General features: G+C 38.9%; 1 protein-coding gene across 1 annotated transcript in view; it reads right to left on the bottom strand.

The window, feature by feature from the left end:
• Positions 1–22,720, bottom strand: part of Grin3a (glutamate ionotropic receptor NMDA type subunit 3A) — a 200,270-nt gene that overhangs the window by 57,475 nt on the left and 120,075 nt on the right. Inside the window, exons 4-6 of the mRNA XM_008851922.2 lie at positions 21,362–21,507; positions 16,682–16,797; positions 2,410–2,561 (exon numbers count right to left, since the gene is read on the bottom strand). Coding sequence (XP_008850144.1) covers positions 2,410–2,561; positions 16,682–16,797; positions 21,362–21,507 — 414 coding nt within the window. The remainder of the gene's footprint in view (positions 1–2,409; positions 2,562–16,681; positions 16,798–21,361; positions 21,508–22,720) is intronic.

The raw sequence follows: 22,720 nt of genomic DNA on the forward strand, positions 1-22,720 counted from the left end.
ATCTATCTATCTATCTATCTATCTATCTATCTATCTATCATCTATCTATCATCATCTATCCCCTTTTCCTTTTCTCTTTCATGTACCATCTATCAACTACTTGTATTAGTGTTTCAGGGCTTCTGTAAAGATGAACACAAGCTGGTGGCTTAAAGCAACAGAAATGCATTCTCTGATAGTTCAGGGAGCCAAAACTCTGAAATGCAAGTGTCAGCAGGTTGCCTCCACATAAGGTTGTGAGAAAGAGATTCTCTCATGCTTTTCTGCTAGGTTCTTGTGGTAGCTGGCAATCCTTAGTCATTGGTTTGTGGCTGCATACCCCAGCCTCAGGGTCTGTCACCATATGGACTTCTTCCCTCTGAGCCTCCCCGACCAGCTCCTTAGGATACCAGTCATAGATTTCGGTTAGGGTCCAGTTTTGCCTCCTCTTAATTACCTTTTCAAAGGCAGTATTTCCAAATATGGTCACATTCTTAAGTTCTGAGCAGACATGGATTTGGGGTAGTGCTATTCAATCTAGGACACTACCAGCATCCCTCTTACTTTATCTTCTCCTACTTTATCTTCTTACCTTTGGTCCCTGATTTCTTCTCATGCATGTTGTTCAGTCTATCTGACCTACTTACTCAACTTCTTGAGTGCCTACTATATTTGGAAGCATTGAAATGTAGCAAAGTCTTTGCCCATAGAACTCTTATAGTCTAATGAAGAGGAGATGCATTGAAAATAGTTTGATTATATGTTTAAAATAGTGAAATGTATATTATGACCAAGTGCTATTAAATGATATGAAATTTAAAGGGAGGTATGATTTATATTGATAAGCATCTATTGGGATTTGAAAAAAAAGATGTTAGCTATGAGTTTATTATCCTGCTGACATTTTGTAGGATTAGGATCAAACCCAAGGCCTTGTACATGCTAGGCTAGTGCTCTTCCACGGAACTACATGCCTGGTCTCTTAGCTAGGATTTTATTCTATGAAGGCATTATCTGAGCAAATGTCAGGGGGAGAACATTTGAGGGGGAAGAAGTAATAGAATATTTAGGGACTCCAAGGCAGGGAAGCCATTGGCTTATCTTTCTTGTAAAATGCGCACTGTGGTGTTGCTGCAATGGATCAGAAAGAGGCATGAGAGAGGGCTGAGAGGTGAGCAGCAGCAGATCCCATGGGGCATGCCAACATTTCAGATTTTTTCCCAGTGGACATGGCTGTCTAGTACAGGCTTCTAGCAGAAGAATGAACCGCCAAGTGGAAAACAACTGGAGGAAGGCGGGAGTGTGAACGGACCAGTTAACAGGCCTTTATAATAAGCCACGTGAGAGATGACAGCTTGGATAGAGCGATGACACTGGAGATGACAATAGATGGGTGTATTTGAGATTGATTTTATAGAAGTTATGACTTGTTGATGGTTGTAAAAGGGGGCATGAGAGGCAGTAATCATCCTTTCAGTCTGTAAAATGAGTGACTAGGTGCACGCGGCACATCACCAACATGCAAAGCCCAGAAGGGAAGGTGAGCAAGGACAGAACATTAAGGCTTTGGTTTCTGACAAGAGAAATTTGAGATGCCTGTGGGAAATTCAAAAGAAGGCGATCTGCTCTGCTGGGAATTCTTGCCAAATAGAGGCATTTGGAGCAATTATTGGCTAAATGTTTTTATCTAAGTGGACTTTTTTTTGTCTTTTTAAATGTCAGATGGCCTTGTGCTAGTTTATTTGGCTCTCTTTTTAAGTATTTGGGCCCACGACCTGGTTACACTCTCAGTCTCCTATTTTAATCATTCTAATTGTGTCTTATTTTGTGGATTGCTCTCTAATCACAGTGTAAAGACATAGTATTTCAACAGAAAGAAGCAGATTTTTCCCATTTGTATGCCTTAGCCCACCAATTATTTAGTATCTCTGAGTTTTAGCTTCCCAGCTATAAAAGGAGCATTGGTTGTTTGCTGTTTTGAAAAGCTATTATTCTCTAATCTAACAATTACTGTTAAAGAATGCCAAGATTTCAAACCAACAAAGGACTTATTTGAATTAGATTGTAAAGCATGTTGTGAAGTCCACATCAGGACCAGCAATTGATGGTTAAAGCAAACATTGTTCGTGTTGGTCCTGGATACTATTGTTATAGTTTATAAGCATTTCTTCTGTGCTTACTGATTTCTCATGGAAGTTTGTAGAAAATAAATTTAGATATTTTTACATATTAAAACAGCATCACTTTTAAATCTTAGACAAACATGCTTCACTGTTTGTCTAATGGATGCTCTTCAAGTAAATTCAGGTTATCTAAATATCATGGACCATCTGGTAAATTATTGATCAGGAGGCACAATTAACAGCATATCCTTATAGTTTCCAATGAGAAATCATACAAAGCATCAACTAATCAGTAGTCTTTGCATACCTCGGTGACAGCGAAGCTTCTCTTGCCACAGGGAACAACTTTGTACCACTTGTCGTGCAGCACATCCATAAACCCATGTGACTTGTACTGACTGATGAGCTCAGATATGTTGGAGGTCAGTGGAGAGTTGGGAGGGAGACCAATGCCATATCCTAGGAGAAAATATAATCCCACATGAGTTTTCATACTGTTCCTGAGGGGTTATATCTGTACTTGTGTGATACCGCCATAAGATCTGATAACAAGGGCATGGTGCGTGCACTACATGTCCTTCAGATGACTCAAAAGTGTTCTTAGTGATGATTACCCGTAGGCCAGATGCATCTCTGAGTAGATGCGATGAAGTGTGGAGGGATGTACATAGTGTGTCAGCAAAACATTTGAAGGTCTTCTGTCCTTTCCTTCAAGATGTTTCTTAGAAGTAAACATTGAGCTTTTTACTAGGTCTGGGATTCCTTAGCCCCCTTTCCCATAATCCATCTTCTGGATTACTCATATTCTTTGGCTTATGAGAGTTTTGTTATTTTTGTTGAGTTGATACAGAACACTATCTTACTTTTTTGGTTTATTTTTTAATAGTACTATGTGTGATGGTTAATCTTGACTGTATGCTTGTTGGAGTGAGAAGTGCCTAGGAGACTAGTAAAGTACACCACTGCACATGTTTATGAGGGCATTTCTAGAGAGAGTAAGTGAGGGAGGAATTATTTATTTTAGCTCATAGTTTCAGAGGTTTGGTCCATCACAGTGGGGAAGAAACAGAAGCAAACAGAGAGAAGGACACATGTATAGGAAGGGTCCAGGGCAAAATATACCCAGGCAGACACCAGCACCTTGTGACTTACTTCTTTCAACTAGGAACCACCTCCCCCTTTTCATCACCTCCCAATAATACCATCATACTGTCAATCCATCAAGGGATATCCCCCAACCTTATCACATGAGTTTATGGGGCACATTTTGTATTCAAATCATAATACCACGTGAACATGTAACAATTTATAGACGTAAAATAACCACAAGGACTTACAATAATTAACCTCATTTGTCAAAAAAGTGACAGTAACAGTGTTGGCAAAAATGTGGAGACTAAGAGTAAGATCGTTTATAACTTAGATGGTAACTTGTTGGAATGCAAATGGAAACAACTTTGGAAAACAATTTGGCATCACTCTGTAGAGTTGAAAAGTTACATTAAGACTAGAAGTTCTGCCCCTAAGAACACTTCCAAAGAACTCCCCCACTAGCACACCAGAGGATATGGTCATGAACACCGTTGGAAGCACTGTTCATAGCATCAAAACTTGGAAAACCCATATATTCTTTGATAAAGGCATGGGTAAATGAATTGTGGATTATGTATATGATTGGAGTAATGCATAACCAATATATGAGTTAGAAATAGAATGGTATAGATAACTCTTAGCAATACACTGTTGAGGGGAAAATATCAGTCCCTCAAATCCTTGCAGCCTGAATGTACCATGTAAAAAATCCACAACAAAATAATATATTTTTAGAAATACATATGAATGCAATGAAACTACATTTAGGAAAAAAAATGCAGGATAAGATTGCCATTATGCAGGAGATAAGAGACAGGGGAAGGGTTAGAGAAAAAAAGATGAATATAATTTTCTGAGTTTTATTAACCAGCGTCGAGTCTGTATTCTTATACTGTGTGGCTCCACTTGCTTTCTAAGCTGTTACTGCACTGTTAATCTCTTAGACAAACTATGTGAAAAAGGCTAATTAACCACATCTTGTTTTCAGCTATTGGATACCGCTGTCAAAAAGAAAAAAAACCATTTTACTATTTGTCTTCAAGGTGATTGAGAAAGATATATTAAAAATGCAGTCAGTTCCTCTTTCATAGATAAAGATTAAAAGACTGTCAAAGACCCAAAGACATGTAATGAGACAAATACCTGCTCTTAATTATCCCACCTTACAACTCAATCCAAAGATATTAGTTTTTGTTCCTTTTTAAATGCAGATACATAAACCCCCTTAAAAAATGAGGTTCGTGATATGGAATAGAAATCAGTAGTACCAACAGCTTTTTGACTTTTAAAGAATCGTGAGGTTTTTGTGAGAATTTTGTTTGTTTCTTAACAACATAGTCAAGCAAAGGAGGACAATGTCTAAAGTGTAACTGGAGTTTCCATTTAAATAGCTGCTCTGGTGCCTGCTCTGGTGCTGCTGGTTTTGATTTGAAAGGCAAGACTGACAATAATAGAATTTGGATGGCTAGCCTGTTCTTTTGCTGATGTTACCATTAATTAGCACTTTGTACAGTGGGTACTTTTCTTTTTTAAGGGATTTATTTATATTTTATGTGTACATGTGAGTGTCTGCACATTTATACATATATGTGTATGTATATAGATGTATTTATGTGTGTGTGTGTATGTATCTACATATGTATGTGTATTCATGCATATGTGTGTGAGTGCAGTTGCCTATGGAGGTCAGAGGGTGCAGTGCCAGATACCCTAGATCTGGAGTTACAGTTGATTGTGAATCACCTGATGTGGGTGTTGGAAACTGAACCCAGGTCCTCTGCAAGAGGGAGCCCATGGATACCTTTTCTAAGGAAGATTTTTATTTTCTTTAAAAGCATTATGAGGGGCTGGAGAGATGACTCAGCATTTAAGAGCACAGACTGCTCTTGCAGAGAACCTGGGTTCAATTCCCAGCACCTACATGGTGGCTAACAACCATCTATAACTCTATTTCCAGGGCTTCTGATGCCTTCTTCTGACTTCCACGGGCACTACACAACGCAGGTGCACTTACATGCAGAGAGTACAGTCATACACATAAATTAAAAAACAATTAAAAAATAGAAATATGCTGGGCATGGTGGTGCATGCCTTTAATCCCAGCCCTTGGGAGGCAGAGGCAGGCGAATGTCTGAATTCAAGGTCAGCCTGGTAACATAGGGAGTTCCAAGCCAGCTGGGGCTACAGAGAGACCCTGTCTCAAAAAGTCTCAAAAAGACAAAAAGAAAAAAAAAAAAAAAAGAAATATAATGAATGGTACTGATAATTCAGTTGATAATTCAGTTTCACAAACATTTATTCAATATTTAACAATCCACTGACTCACATGCATCCATATATTCATTCATTCATCCAGTAAATACTGAGTAAACAGGTACTGTGCTAAGTCTGTACATGGTAGTGAGGAAACATATTAAAACAATATACTGCATGAAGGTTATTTCATTATAATTGCAACAGGCAATGAGGGAGAAGAAACAGTGGGAACATAGTGGGGAAGATTTGAAACTGTGTGGTAGAAATGGGTTGATACATCAGGACAATTAGGTTGGGTCAGGTTTGCTGAATATTAATGCATTTTCCCCACTGAAGCAATAGTTTTCAACAGCAACAGCTTCTAATACTTATCAAGGGCCTTCTATACTGTTCTCAAGCACTGCTCTTAAATATTAACATATTTTATCCCACCGTATTAGATTATGCATTAGATCAAAACTGTGTGCTAGACTGTGGAACACAGTTCAGTTAAATCACTCTGGGATTCTAATAAGAAAGTCTAGGGGTTGGAGAGATACTTAGCAGTTAAGAGCACTAGCTGCTCTTGTAGAGGACCCAGGTTCAGTTTCCAGCACCTGCATGGAGGCTCATTGTGAGTAACTCCAGTTTCAAGGGTTATAATACCCTCTTCTGGCCTCCTTGGGAATTGCATGCACAGGTGTACTTAACATACATGAACTTACATACATATACACAGAAGACTCATACACATAAAATACTTGTACATACAAAATAAACACAAAATAAAAATAAATAAATAAAAATTTAAAATTGTTAAAAAAAGAAAAATAAGGTATTTAGTGATTTAAAACTATACACAAATACCCATGATTTTATGAAAGATTATTAAGTATAATATATTCCATTAAAAATAAAATGGGGCCTTTTAGGAAGTTGTTTGCTATATGGGGCTTTTATTAAAGGAAGAAAAGAATCAACATTTTTCCTTCTGTTTATGATTACTAAATGATTACTAAACCTAAGCGATTCACTAAGGAAAGTGTCTTCACAGAAATGACAAGGTCTTCCAAAGAAACTGGTCTAGAATTTTGTACCTAAAGACGTAATAATCATCAAATCCATTTTAAAATTTAAAATTTTCAACTTATTCTAATTGTCTATTATCTTTTTGTTATACAAAGAAATGCATTAGTACGCCAAACAAATTAGATTTGAAAAAATTGTTATTTTAGAGTTCTAAATTACAGTCAATAAAAATCAAATATCAAACGATTAAAATAAAAAGAAGAAAGTCTAGGACATTCTGAGTCTTTTGTGTGCTGACATATTCTTCATGTAGACCTCTATGGAACAATGGCAGACTATGTATTACCTAAAAAGAGCAAACTGCCAACATCACAGTTAGTAGCTCTCAAGGTTAGCGTTTGAAAGTAGGTCTGTTTGGTTTTAAAAATCATGGCTCCTATTACATCCAATATAAGTCAAGGGAATACTTGACCAATTTCCTCCAATTCAGTAAAGGCGTAATCTCTATAACAATGTGGATATCATCCTCCCAGATCAGGTAATTAGTTCACTAAGAAACTAGTCTTGGGGCTGGAGAGGTGGCTCAGCAGTTAAGAGCACTTGCTGCTCTTCCAGAGGACCTGAGTTTGTTCCCATCATCCATGTTGGGTGGCTCACGACCATAGGTAATTACAACTACAAGGGATCTGACACCTTCTTCTAGTCTCTGTGGGCACCCCCAAACATGCGGCATACACAAAGAGATACCTACGTAAAGTAAAATCAGTACATTTTCAAAAAGAACCAGTCTTCAAAAGTATGTTTTGGTTTTCATCAGACAACAACAACAACAAAATGCTGTTCATGGGTAGATTTTGTTTATAGAATTTTCAATAAGTTCTGTAGAGAATATAAGAATAGCTTTAGCTGGGGCTTTAGAGATGACTCAGCAGTTCAGAACACTTGATTCTTCCAGAGGACCTGTGTTTGATTCCCAGTACCCACATGGTGGCTAGCCACTGTCTGTGGCTCCAGTTCCAGGGGAACCAACGCCCTCTTCTGGTTTTTGTGGTGCATTGCATGCATGTGGTGTACTTATATGTATGTAGGCAAAACATACATATAAAAATAGAAATAATAAATTAAAAAATATTTAAAAAATAGCCCTAGCTTGAAATGACTGTAGGTCAGAAAATTCACTAGCAAGGGCCCTCATTAATTACACAGTTCTTCCTAAAAATCCTTTTGAAGCTAATAGTTCCAACTCACATTAGTGTAATAATGACAGAATAATTTTCATTTTTATTTGAAGCACCAATTTCACTCCTATTCATCTACTTATAAGTCCTACAATGTGTGTAATGCTTATTCTGTGCCACGCTCTCAGTGAAGTGCTAATGGAGGAGTCCAGGTATAGATACGAGGCTTAATGGCAGCATGTGGAGATGCCATGTACATTAGTAGCTATGGAAGGTTGCATGAGTTTTCTTGGTAAGTGAGGCCTACATAAATCCAATACAGGTAACATATAACAATTAAGACACAATGAGAAGGGCGTAGAACATTCTACAGGAGTACAGAAGAAATGAGTTAATTGCTAATGACTGAAAGGAAGTGAGAGGCGTTGTAGACTGATTTTTGATAGTGACTTTTTTAGCAGAGGAGACCGAACTATGTAATAAGAAAGTCTGAAAAATTTGAAATTACTAATTACAATAAATCTATATTTTCTAAGAGTAGAATTTTGGCAGTATAACAAAAGCATTAAGATTTCCTAAGGGAAAGCTACTTTGAAGTTACACAGACATTTATAAAAAATAGCTGCCTGGGAAATAATGAATATTAAATCAACTCTACTCTATCATGCCTGGATTGATTTGCAATGGACAGCAAAAGGTAGATTGATATCCTTTTAAAATTTTTATTTTAATACATATATTAGATATTGATGTTTTAATGATTTCTAGCATTAATAATAATTACTAACTAAAGCAACCTCTGTGTTCATGAGAATGAGGCGAATAAGAAAAATGTGTTCATGAGAGCAGATATTTGCTAAAAGATAAAAAAATCCATTTTATTTAGAAACATAAAATGATAAACCCTTGAAAACTTTATTTCTTTCTTTTTGTTTTATCAGTTGCTTTTCAAATTTGATTGTGTTCATTGGTCAAAGAATTCATATTTTTAAATTGCTGACACAACTTAATCTGAGTTTCCTAAATTATCATTAGATACAGGGCTTTGCAGTAAAGACAGGCTTGACTATTTTGTGGTTGATGGATGAAGCAAAATGGAATCCTTCAACCCTAAAGATGAAGGCATCAGGCACCCTGGAAATTGGATACAGCTTAATAGCCCAAGAGAACAATTTTCAGAATGGAATCCTGATCTTTCCACCATGGCTAAATCAGCTTAACTCAGCTAAGAGTAGCTGAAATAAATTTTGACTAGCAAATTGTGTGGTTAGAAATTCATAGACTAAAAAGAATCTTCCCAATATATGATTTGAAAATAGATGTTTTGAAAATAAGAGCTCCGATAGTATTTTAAAACTAAAGCCCCAGGTGGGGCTGGAGAGTTGGTTCAGCAGTTAAATGCACTGACTGCTCTTGCAGAGGACCTGGGTTCGATTCCCAGCACCCACATGGCAGATAACAATCATCCATACATAACTCCAGTTTCAGGGGAATCTGAAGCCCTCTTCTAAACTCGGTGGGCTTTGCATGGTACAGGTGCATTTACATACATGCAGGCAATACACTCATACACATAAAATAAAAATTAAAAAATGCCCCAGGAACAGTCATTTGGTTTTGCAGTCTGACCTGGGAACACCATGCTTGGCTACTCTGAAACAATTGGTGCAGACACACTGCAATACTCCCAGTTGGAAAGCGGTCTTGAAAAATGTGTTTCCCTCACCTCCAGCACATCAAGTTGGGGGGGGGGGGGGGCAAGGAAGTGTCTTGAAGAAGCTGAGATCTATGAAGGCTATCTTGGGAGAAGTTTTGTCATACACTGTTCTCAACTTATTAATGAATATACTGACTGTTAATAATTTATTGAGAACTTCCTATATACTAGGCATGTTTCCACATGCTTCACATGTACTATTTTATGTAACTTTCAAGACAACTCAGTGCTAGACGTTCATTTCATATCCTCACCAAGCAGATGAGGAACTGGAAGAACAGAGGACGATGCTCGCCAGTTAGTGGCAGCAATTCTATTTTACCCAAATACCAGACTCTAGAGGTAGTGCTCTAAATACTGTATTAAATAATTATTGGAAAACCAGTGAAAGAACAGTTCAGAAATAGGCACAGGTCTTTGGCTGAAAGGACGTGAATCATTACTGTGCAGTTACATTAGTCTTTCTCCTGGCTTGACCTTTATTGTTGCTAACTCCAATGCATAAATCTGGGACATGCATTCATTTATCTTAAAACTTTCCTTTTTATTCTCAATGCGGTATGTCTCTGTGCCTCTGATGCACAGACAGCATTTAATTTGATCAAACACTTTCCATATGGCCTTAAACTGGTAATAGATGTTTTAAAAATCAATTTGTTATTCTTTGAAAATTTCATACATGTACACAATGTATCATGATCATATCCACTCCCCAGTTCTCCCTCCAAATCCTCTGGGCCTCCCCAACACATCTGTCTTCTAACCTCATGTCCTTTAAAATATTTTTTATTGATTTATTTTTATGTGTGTGTTGCCTGCATATATTAAATTGGACCTATGAATGTAATGCCCACGGAGACCAGAAGAGGGCATTGGATCCCCTGGAACTGGAGTTATGGATGGTTGTTAGTTGCCATGTGGGTCCTCTGCAAGAGCATCCAGTATTCTTAACTGCTCAGTCCTCACTCCAACCCCCACCCCCCCCTTTTTTTTTTTAAAATAACCCACTGAGTAGGATTAGTGTGCCTGTATATGCATGGTTATGGGGCATGCACCTACTAGTGGCCACACCCTCAGACAAAAGTGACTTTCCCTCCTTAGTCATCAACTGCCAACAGCTCTTCAGCTGTGGATGGGGCTTGGGGTCCTTCTCCCATCCAAACTGGAATGCTGACTGACTTGATCTTGTGTTGGTAACCACAGCTGCTATGAGTTCATCTATACAACAGCTGTGCCATGTCCAGAGGACAACAGTCCACAGCTCTTACCCTTTATTGTAGCAATGAAGGCTGACTTTTGAAAGGGTTTCAGACTCAGGGTAGATAGCCACTGTCTCACTGACCTTGTATTTACTTTTGAAACTTAAATGAATGGTGAAGTTGGGGGACTATTTAGTAGTTATCTTGGCTTGTTCTTGGGCTGTTGTAACAAAATTCCAATTATTAGGTAGCGTAAAGAACAGACATTTATTTCTCATAGTCTTGAGGCTAGAAAGTTCAGGGTCAAGGTGTCACTAGATTCAACGTCTGCTTTCTGGTTCATGGATGGTTTCCAGCCATGTCCTCATGTGGTAAAAAGGATGAAGGAACTTCCATAGCTTATTTTGTAGGGTGCTAATCTTTTTTGAAACTTTTTAATGTATTTGTAGTTTTATATGTATGACTGTTTTGCCTGAATGTATGTAAGGGCACCACATGCAAGCAGTTCCTGCGGAGAGCGTCAGAGTCCCTGAAACTGCAATTATAGATGGTTGTGAGCTACCAAGGGGTGCTGGGACGCAAACCTGGGTCCTCTGAAAGAGCAACAAGTGCTCTTAACTACTGAGCCATCTCTCCTGCACCAATCTTATTATTATTATTATTTTTAAGTAGAATCCTCACAATCTATGTAATCATTTCCCTAGTATCATCACAGTGAGAGTTAGGTTTCAACACATGAATTTTGGGTGGCTGGAACAGTCAAAAGATAGCAGTGCACACACTGAGTTAGTGTGCTATCAATATTATGTTGAGTGAATGTATATTCAGCATGAGGAGTCAATAAACTCTGTTTTCCCCTAAGCTCTTGAAGTTATTTAAATACTTGGGAAATATGTGCAAACTCGGTATGCATTTGATTTACTACATTAATAAGTGAACTTGGTACTTCAAATTTAAACTGATGAGTTACATAATTGGTACTTTATCATTTATCACACAATTACTACATGCCTAGCATTTCTCCAGAGCCTATGGAGGGATTTGGATAGGCATCTGCAATGCTCCTATGTGTTAAATGGGAAATTACTAGTCAGGAGCCACTTTAATGATACTTTATACATATGCAATCTGATTTAATAATAATCTCACATATTTATAAATTTAAAAACTCTACTTGTTAAAGAAAAACATATTTAAAAAATTTAATTAAAAATGAAAGTAAGAGATGGTAATTTTTTTTCCCTTAAGAAATCCTTGAGATCGACATTAAAAAAAAAAACAAACCAGCATTCAAAGCCAGGCATTGTGATGCACGCCTGTAATCCCAACCCTCAGGAGCTCCAGACCACCTTACCTACATACAGAGTTTGAAGCTACCCTAGGCTATATGAGATTCTAATCTCAAAAAACCAAAACAACAACATCAACAGCAGCAAACCAGCATTCAAAATTTACTAGGATATTTTTTCTTTTTTGCAATGCTTGGGATTGAACTCAAGGCCTTCTAGGCAGGCACCAGCTCCTTTACATGTCTTTATTGGTCATTTTCCCCTTTTGTGTGTAACTTATAAATAGAATTCCTTTGTATTTTCTAAGTTCTACTTCGTAGTTTGCATCTTAAATGTTCCCTGACAGATTATATGTTGAAGACTTGGTCCCCAAAGCAGCCTTGTTCAGAGGGAGGGCATTCTGGAGGTGATTGGGGCACGAAGGCTCTGACCTCATGAATGGATAATCCATTTATGGTCTCATAGCTTAACATACTATTATGTGAGAGTGGAAACTTTAGGAGGCTGGGTCTGTTCTGCTGTTGGATGAGGCATGTCATTAACCATGTGCTCTCTCTCTCTCTCTCTCTCTTTTGATTAATTTTTATTTTATGTGTATGCATGTATTGTGTGCATGTATGCAAGTGCACCCCCCATGTCCTGCAATGCCTGCAGAGGACAGAAGAGGGCATCAGATAGCCTGAAACTGGAGTCAAGCTGAATGGTTGTTGGTCACCATGTGGTTGCTGGTATTTGAATTCAGGTCTTCTGCAAGAATAGTCATTGCTCATAACCACTGAACCATCCTTCCAGCCCTTGACCATGGGCTCTTAAGGGTATGTTTTGTTTTTACAATATTTTATTTATTATTTTTATTTTATATGAGGGTATTGCCCACATGCATGGAGGTGCACCTGTATTGTGAAGTGCCTGTAGAGGTCAGAAGAGGGCGTGGATCCCCTGGAAGGGGAGTTACAAATGGTTGTTAGTGGCTATGTGGGTGCTGGGATTCGAACTCGGGTCTTTTGCAAGAATAGTCAATGCTCTTAACTGCAGAGCCATCTCTCCAGCCCCTTAAGGGTATATTTTGTACCTGGCTCTTTCCTCTCTTGCTTTCTGTTTCCTGGTCACCATGAAGTGAGCAGCCTTGCTTTATCACATTCTCCTTGTCATAGTGTTTTGCCTCAACATATGCCTGGGAACAACTGAGCTTAACAACCATGGGCTGAAACCTCTAAATCCATGAGCCAAAACAAACGTTTCAAAAATTCTGTCACAAAGATGGAAAGCTGACTAGTGCTTTTTGTTTTTTAGGTTGTGAACTTGTTGGTGTGGGCTATTAAAATAAATTCTCTGATTTGCATCCTGTATTCATTATTTTCCTTGTTGTTGAGGTGAAATACCAGAAAAGAGAGGTACCTAGGGAAGAGTTTATTTTGGTTTATAGTTAGAGGGTTCAGTCTATAATGTTGAGGGAGTCATCATGGTAGGAACTTGCAGATGGTCACATTGCATCAGCAGTGCCAAAACAGAGGGAGATGGATTCTTACGCTCAGCCAACTTTTTCCTTTTCAGGCTGTCTAAGACCCCAACCTGTGGAATGGTGCTGCCTATATTAGGGTGGGTCTTCTCAACTCAGTTAACCAAATTGAGATAATTCCTCACAGATGTGCCCAGAGGCTAACCTCATCTATACAATCCCTCACACCCATGCCCAGAAGCCTGCCTCTTAGGCAATTCTAGATCTTGTCAAGTTGATGTGATCATTATTAACCATCACACATCTCATTCCTTCAGAGATGAAACCAATAGAGGTGGTGATGATCTCTACTCAAATCTTTGTTCTTTTGCTGTATTGTAGGGTGAGCTCTTCCATGTGCCATTCTGTGCTTATTTTGAGAACAACTCAGTGTCTATCTAGAATGATAGGAACCAGAAGATACTTAGTCTCAGGAGCACAGATGGAAATGTAAACAGGAAAACAGCAGGGAGTTAATTATGTGGCATCTGGCACTGGGTCCAGCAGAGGCAAACAAGCCATCTTACCACTGCCTTTTGACAGGCTAGGGTTGCCCCCTGGAAACTAAGGTGGAAAATAGAACCCCTTATTCTTATGCCTTCAACAAATGATTTATTATTAGCAGTCACTAATGGTAGGAGGGACAGAAATTACTCCAAGCATTTTGGACAGAAAATGTAACACTCCTCCTGCATCCCCAGATGCCACATAAACTAGATTTTTCCATCTTTACATTAAAACAGTATATTGGTTTTTGTAGTGCTCTCTCCATACACATTAATATATATCTCTATCATCTGTCTATCTATCTATCTATCTATCTATCTATCTATCTATCTATCATCTATCTATCTATCTATCATCAATCTATCCATCTATCTATCTGTCAATCTATCATCTATCTATCTATCTATCATCAATCTATCATCTACCTATCTATCATCTATCAATCTATCATCTATCTATCATCTATCTATCTGTCTATCTCTCTATCTATCTATCTATCTATCTATCTATCTATCTATCTATCTATCATCATCTATCTATCATCTATGTATCATCTATATCCATGCTTTAGTTACAATGCTACTACCAACTATCTCCCATCCTGAGTTTCCTCTCCAGTGAGGTGGAGGTCATTTTTCCTGGAGAGGAGACTGACTGCTCCTAAGAGAAGGCTTGAAGAATCAGCATCAACTGTTATATTCTTATTCATTACAAAACACAAAGAATAATAAAAAAAATCCACTGATATGTTTAGAAGAGACAGAGACCAAGTATGGTTGTGAGACTTGAATCTGAATAGTCTCAATACCCTCTTTAACGTACAACAAGCAAAGATTTCTTGAAATAGAACTTGGGCATGCCCATGAGATTGTTTTAAGCTAAAGTGCTTTGTGACAAGTATACATGGCTGTCTTGAGAGTCAGCATGTACTGTCAGGGAGGGGGAGCTGAGATTTGGGAGATGTGAAACTTGCTGGTTTGAACTATTCACTCCACATATCAACTGTTGTTCAAAATGAGAGAAAATACTGACATAGCAATCCTTCTTTGGTCATGAAATTTGATTGATGTGTTGATCTAGTTAGAAGCAAAACTTGCTGCCAGTGGGAAAAAGCAATCCTAGGTTCTCAAACAAGATTTTGTTTAAGGTCCTAAGGGGTACTAAATCTTAGAATTAGGTGAGTGTTTTTTTTTTTTTTCTATTTTCCAACTACTGTAGAACACTTCTTTTATAAAAAATATTTTATTATTATTATTCTTAAATGTGTATGAGTACATTGCCTGCATGTATGTAAGTGCACCCATGTCATACAATGCCCACGGAGTTCAGAAGAGGGTGTCGAGTCCGTTGAAACCGGAGTTACGGATGGTTGTTAGTTGCCATGTGGATACTGGGAATTGAACCCAGGTCTTCTGCAAGAGCAGCCAGAGCTCTTAACTGCTGAATCCCTAGCCACTAGATCTCCCTAGCCACTAGAACGTTATTTTGGGAATACAGTGTTTCAGTTTAAATCCCAGTAGTTTCATCTAATTATTTGGTTTGGAAAATATGATATAATGGCTTTGGGCTTTTTTGTGCACAAAGTGAATTAGATTGGATTATATCAACATTGGGGCTCTTCTCACATACGTAATCGCAGCAAGTACAAATTTCTGGAAATAGGACATTGGTACCCACTCCCACATGGGATTGTTTCAAGCCCAAACTCAGAGGAGAATATGGCCGAAGCATCAACAATCTAAAAGAGAAAGATATTCCCAGACACCTATAAGATTCATCACCAGACAGGAAATATACATTACACATAGATCACTTTGTCTGGAATATACATAGACACATAATAAGGAATCATATAGTCTTTCTAGTTTTTAAAAAATTTTTGTTTATCTTTAATTTAAAAGATACTTAAATTTATTTTTATTTTATGCATATGAGTGTTATATGAGTGTTATGCTTGTATGTATGTATGTGCACCTGTGCTGTGTAGTGCCCATCGAGGATAGAAGAAGGCATTGGATCCCCTGGAACTGGTGTTATGGATGGTGTTAGCTGCCATGTGGATGCTGGGATTTGAACCCTGGTCTTCTGCAAGAACAGCTAGTGTTCTTAACTGCTAAGCCATTTCTCCAGCCCCTTATTTATTTATTTTTAAAAATTTTTATTTAAAAATTTTATGTGTATGAGTGTATTGCCTGCATGTAGGTAGGCGCACTTGTATCATGTGATTGCTGCCGAGGTCAAAAGAGGGCGTCAGATCTCCTGGAACTGGAGTTATGGATGATTGTTAGCCATCATGTGGGTGCTTGGAATTGAACTTGGGTCCTCTGCAAGAGCAGCCAGTGCTCTTAACCGCTGAGCCATCTCCTTAACCCCATCTTTCTAGTTTTTTAGGCCACATTCATTACAGTATTGGCCATTCATTCATACATAGTAGAGGCTGGGGTGTAGCTCCATGGTATAGCATTTGCCTAGGATGTATAAGGTCCAAGGTTTGATCTCTAGTGTGACAAAACAAAACGAAACAAAAACAGAAACACAAATTCACTTTAAAAATAAAATTGGAATCCTCGTGGCCATCACTCTCTGATATTTGAACCAGCATCATTTGGGAAACTATTATTTTTTTCCCTAATAATTTCATAAATAAATGTTTGTTGAGTTTTTGAAAAATAAATGTCTAACTTCAACAACTTAGTCGCTTAGTGCTCATAAGTTGAAAATGAAAAAAGGGAAGATGAATCACTCTCGGCCTCTGACTTTGGCATTGACGACTTGCTCTGTTAGCAAACTGAGTATGTCCTGAGCAAAAGCAAATCAAGAGGGACTGACTAATACCTTCGATGGCGAACGGTTTCCCCACAGTCAGAAGCTTGCAGTCAGCATCTATTGACACTTCATAATCCAGAAGGGCTTTGTCCATGATGAAGGCGTCTAGTTTCTCTGGATCATTCCTATAGTTAAGACCAAGGAGAAAAAGAATGAAAGTGATTCATTAATGGATGGGGAAGCACTAAACCTACAGTTGGCTTTTGATTAGGAGACAGGAACTTCCATACCAAGGGCAACACAAACTTGCTAGCTGCTGACTCAGGTTTGTGGGCATTTCATTGACCTATAGTAGTTATCAGGAAAACAAGCATTCTTAAAAGAGAGTTTGAGGTCCCTCCCATGGGTTTATCTACCAGTTTCATTCAAAACCAGTTCCAACATCAAAGCCGGATAAAACTCTGATTTGACTAGGAAGGTTTATAGAGAAGGTTACTTTCTCTTGTGTTATCCAAGTGACTTCTTTGTGTTAAGCCTGCTGTCTGTGTCGTGCACACACTTAATCACACATAAAGATGGCAACACAACAAATGGGGATATTTGAGGCTCAGAGAGTTGAAGTCATTCAATCCAGGATGCATGATTAGTTAATTGTCGGAGGTAAGTGGTCTTGTGAGTCAGATATTTAAAGTTATTTTTTCTCTAATGATCTCTATTCTATTCTTCAGAAATTGACTATAATTTCATATTTAAGAGTAGATATTGCTGGGCATGGTGGTACAGGCCTTTAATCCCAGTACTTGGGAGGGAGAGGCAGATGGAGCTCTGTGAAATTGAGGCTAGTCTGGTCTACATAGCAACTTCCAGGCCAGCTCGGGATACAGGGAGACCCTATTTTAAAAAGAGCAGATGCTTACAAGAGAAGAGATCTAGCACTTGTGGGGAGAAGGAATTCATGGTCTCTTTAAGGCATTCAATAAACAGAAGCAGAAGCTTATGTAATTGGTCTTAGTGGCCTAATTAATAAGCTATCTCCAGAGAGTTGTGTTTCTCCCCATGGCATAGGTCAGCCAGCAAAATTTAAGTTGGGTGTGCCAGGGTTGCATTACTGAGTTGGCAATGGACTTAAGCTGACATCAGATACCTAGGGCATCCTTCATGGGAAGCTTCTTTTGTTTTGAACATGAGTACAGAAATGGCCCAGTGGAAGGCTGAGCTCCGCTTACAGGGAAGGAAAAGTTTGAAAGAGAGCTGGCTAGATGACTTCTTTGATTTTGGCCACCCCAAATCCTTTGTAGAGGTGTGTAGGACATACATACCTAAGGAAACTTTTCTTTCTTTTTTATTAGTGTTTATTAATTATATAGAATAATGGGTTTCATTGTAATATTTCCTTCCTTCGTTTCTCCCTTCTCCCTTCCCTCCTTTACACCCTTCCTTCCTTCCTTCTTCTCCTTCCTTCCCTCCTTCCTTCCTTCCTTCCTTCCTTCCTTCCTTCCTTCCCTCCCTCCCTCCCTCCCTCCTTCCTTCCTTCCTTCCTCTCTTCCTTCCTTCCTCCTTCCTTCCTTCCCTCCCTTCCTCCCTCTCTCCCTCTCATTCCCTTTCTTCTTTGTTCTGATCTTTCTTCCTTCCTTCCTTCCTTCCTTCCTCTCTTCCTTCCTTCCTTCCTCCTTCCTTCCTTCCTTCCTTTCTTTCATTCTTCATTTCTTTCTTTCTTCACATATGTACACACTCTTCAGTAAGCATTGATGCTCTAGGTCATGATATACAACAGTGAAAGCAAGCCATTATAATAATCACAACCATAACAAATTCTATTCCACTAAATAGAGCAAAGACAAATATGTATGATATTTCAGATACTGATAGGAGATTTGAGGTGAAGTAAGCCGCCCTCCATCTATCTATCTATCTATCTTTCTTTCTTTCTTTCTTTCTTTCTTTCTTTCTTTCTTTCTTTCTTTCTTTGTCTTTCTTTCTTTCTCTTGCTGACAAGGCCTCACTATATATCCCCTGCTAGTTTCAAATTCACAGTCTTCCTGAGCAGCAGGATTACAGACAAGAGTCACCAACCTCATCTGATATCTTCATTCATCTAATAGTTTGATCATATCCCCCCTCTATTGTCCTTCACTCTTTCTTCCATCATCTCTTTTTCCTTCTCTAAGATTTTCTTTTCTATTAACAGAAGGCTTTTATACCCTCAGAGTTGTCCAAATAGCTCTGAAGGGCAACTCCTTTATCTTGTGGACTCAGTCCTTCTCTTAAAAACAGGAATGAGGCTGTTGAGATTCAACACAGAGAAGCCACCTCTAAATCGGAGGAGAATATGGCTTCAGCTCACTAAAAATCTAAAAGAGAAGAATATCCACAGGCACCTGTAAGATTCATCACCAGGCGGGAATTGATAAGTTTCTCTGGGCTCATGCAGCTACATAGCAAACAGCCAACTTCTCTTCTGGGTAACAATTGCTGCTGCATCCCTTTCTCATTCTTCCAGGAGTGAAATAGAGAATTCTGAATGCATTTAGCTAATTATTGGGGTATTGTACCAAAGTTATAATAACTCAGTTTTAAGATGTTTAACTTCAACTAAAATGAAAACATTTCCAAGATACATAGAAGGGAAAAGTTCCTGAAAGGACTGAGCAGCGTGAATTATTTTCCAGGAGTACTTTAATGGAATCTGTACAATAAAATTGAAATCCAGTCTAAAGAAATATCCCTAATGAAAGTTTTGCTCTCACAGCATCAGAATGCATTTTGGTGGGGCTACAAGGCAACATCAACATTACATAAATATTTGCAGTAACAATAGAAAAAAAATTGAAGTTTAAATCAGGTTTTTGAAACCACTATTTCCTAAGGCCCCAAGTCCCTGATGTCCTTAACTGCTACTCTTGGTTTTGAACTACAAAGTGCAGTTAGTTGGTCCGATGGTTTTGATGCAGTAGGTTTGTGATGGGGTTCGAGATTGCGCCTTTTGGACTAGCTCCCAGACGCCAACTGAAACAGATGCTGCTGGGACATGAACTATTTTTCGAACATCAAGGGCCTATTATTCCATTGTGTTTTCTGAACTAGCTTGAAGCATTGATTGATTCCAGAAGCATGGTTTTTGTCCTGCCTCATGGTATTATATAACTTTGGAAAACATCAAGCTTTGTTTGACTGTGTCTGGCCCTCTGAGGTTTGCTTCTTTCCAGGCTAAGGTGTGGCCAACACTGGGCAACAGATGAAGGCCTTCTTGGGTAGAGCCACTGAGTGGAGCAGAGCTGTTGGGAACTGCAGTGTGGTTCTGCCACTGTCAGCAAAACCCTGTTTGTAAACCAGTGCTGGCTAGCTGGGAGCCATTGCCTTCTCCCTAACATCTTATTCTCGCTCACATATCATGATTGCCTGGAAAGAAAACAGCAAAGCGTTGAGGAGACAATGGAGCTCTAAACTGTGTCAGAGAGGGAGTCTAATGTTTTAATGTTTTTGCAAAATTAAGTGTCATTTCATAGTACTTAAACACCGTATACAACTTTGTGAATCTAAGAGCACACAAGTTCCTCTCCGAGCTCTAGTTAAAAGTCTATGAAATTGTTTAAGGAGCCTATTACTAGAGCTCTTGAGGGACACAAAGCTCTTATGTGCCATGAAATTCTTTATTTACTTCCTTTGCTTCTTAAAAAAAGAAGTTGAGGAAGCAGGACTTGCTGTCCGCTGGGACAATTCTAATAGCTCATGATGGAAAAACTGGTTTCCTGATGCTAGACAAGGTAGGCATTAGGGGGTTGAATGCAAATTATTGTGCTGATGCCATCAGGGAAGAGAGAAAGAGGACAGGTCCCCCTCCTGCAAGGGTGCCCACTGGAAGCCCTCCATTCCCTTCTCCCAGGCAGACTAGACCAGTAGACCCATGACCACACTACCTTGCATTTGGTTTCACTGAATTACAGACTCTGATAATCTGCCATGACAGTGTGATTGCCTTTGATTGCTTCTCATAAATTCTGATGAGGAGGATACAGGCATAGGAGTCATTGCCTTCTGTCCTATTTCCTTCCCACAGGAAATCTCTAAGATAAATTATTTCCTTGTGGCAAGACAAGGCATTCTATTGGCTTAGAGATTCACTATGAAGGAAAGGGTTGCTTAGGGACAATTTATCCTTTGGTCACATTCCCTGAATGTTGGATTATCTCAGTATTGTTGTTTACTCTGGTGATATCAAGCCATTCACTCCACTAATGACCCAAGTAGCTCTTCATGCACACCATCCCATACCGTCTCTTGGATTCACACTGTTGAGTGATTTCTTGTGTGTGTGTGTGTGTGTGTGTGTGTGTGTGTGTATGTATGTATGCATGCACGTGTTTATGTGTGTGCATGCATGTGGAGACCAGAAGTTAACACTAGATATCTTCCTTAATCAATCTCCACCCTATTTTTTAAGCAGGGTCTCTTGCTGAACCTGGGTTTCATTAATTTAGCCAGACTGACTGGTCAAGAAGGCCCAGTGGTCCTCCTGCCCTCACGTCACCAAAACTAGGATAACATGTATGTAATTTCCTTTTCATGTAGGTGCTGGAGATCCAACTCAGGTTCTTACGTATAAGCAGCAAACACTTTACTGATTGAGCCATCTCCCCAGCTCCTGTAGGAGTTAATTCTAAAAGCATGGTAGGAATTTTTGCCCAGGTCCAAAGCCAAATGCTTTCTCTTTTGTTGGGAACATTTAGGGTCCAAGAGGTTGCCACTCACTTCAGACGCTGCACTCCATCCGGAGTGGCCGGTACATTGTACCTTCTCATGTATTCATGCATCTCTGGGAAGCTCTGCCTCACATAATCTTCAGCACTGCTTTCCCGGACAGTTCCAAAGCGGAAGCCTTGCGAAGGGTGGTGAAGCTAGAGGGGGACATAAAAGGCTTTAATATAAACGACTTGTTTAGCTACTTGCTTGACAACTTTTCATTTTCCAGTGTTATTTGAACCTCAATAGTAACTGAGAACTCTTCAAGCACTCAGACATACACGCACACAGAAATGTGTAGACAGGTATGTGCTCTCTCTTATCCTGGCATTCACTTTGGTTGTTGTTCTAATTTCAAAAGCAAACAGATGAGAATGAAAAGCCAGAAATATAAAGCATTTTTTGCTCTATTTTGAGATCTTAGAATTATTTCCTTTTTTCAAAAATTTATATTACACTTATTTACTGGAGCGGGGTGGGGGGGGTTTGCATGTCACAATGGGCGTGTGGAGGTCAGAGGGCAATTTGTAGGTGTTCGTTTTCTCATTCCAGTATATGGGTCTGGGGGAAATTGAACTTAGGCAATCAATCAGTCTAGGCCGCAAGTGCTTTTACCTGCTGAACCTTCTCATTGGCTCCCTAGCAGAATTCTTTAGACACTGTCAAAATTGGCATGTAGAATCAGCATCATACTGGAAATTACATATTAAGTATATCACTGTGTTTATCATCTTCATTCATTAGAACGATGCAAAGGCCAAGTTGAAGCCTTGTACTCTGGGATTATAATATACCTGGCCCAATGTTGTGCATATTTCCTTTTATGTTTATCACTCTTCACGCTGTATTCCATGCTAAATGTGTTGAATTTATTTTTTGCATTATTACGTATTGCTTTCTTTCCTTTAGCACTGCAGTACTCAATGCTGAGTCATGCTGTATGTTTTCCAAAAAGAAATGATGTATTAGAAATACACAGGGAAGGATGTGACAGCCGGAGGAGCTCCAGGAATGTCCTAGGTCTCCAAAATGCAGACCTCACAGTGAGTAGGGGTTGTGCCGAGACTCCTAAGGATAATGAAGATATATTACAGTAAATGTTACTCAGTGAAGGTTACAGAGAGCATTAATATAAAATCTAAAACACAGACTCAGCCAAATGTAAGAACAAGGTGGGATCAGGTCATGTTATGAAAATGTTCAAATACCCTGTGGTCAGCAGTATTTTAGAGATTCTTCTTTTCCACAGTTGTTCTGGTAAGGTCTTTGCACGTCTGTGTCCTGCCTCACCCTTACATATTTTATATCACTGGTATCGGCTTGAAGCCCTGGAGACAGGGCATCACAGTTGGGCCTCACGGATTTTAT

Source organism: Nannospalax galili, unplaced genomic scaffold, assembly GCF_000622305.1.
Source record: "Nannospalax galili isolate Female #2095 unplaced genomic scaffold, S.galili_v1.0 scaffold125, whole genome shotgun sequence".
NCBI classification, from domain to species: domain Eukaryota; kingdom Metazoa; phylum Chordata; class Mammalia; order Rodentia; family Spalacidae; genus Nannospalax; species Nannospalax galili.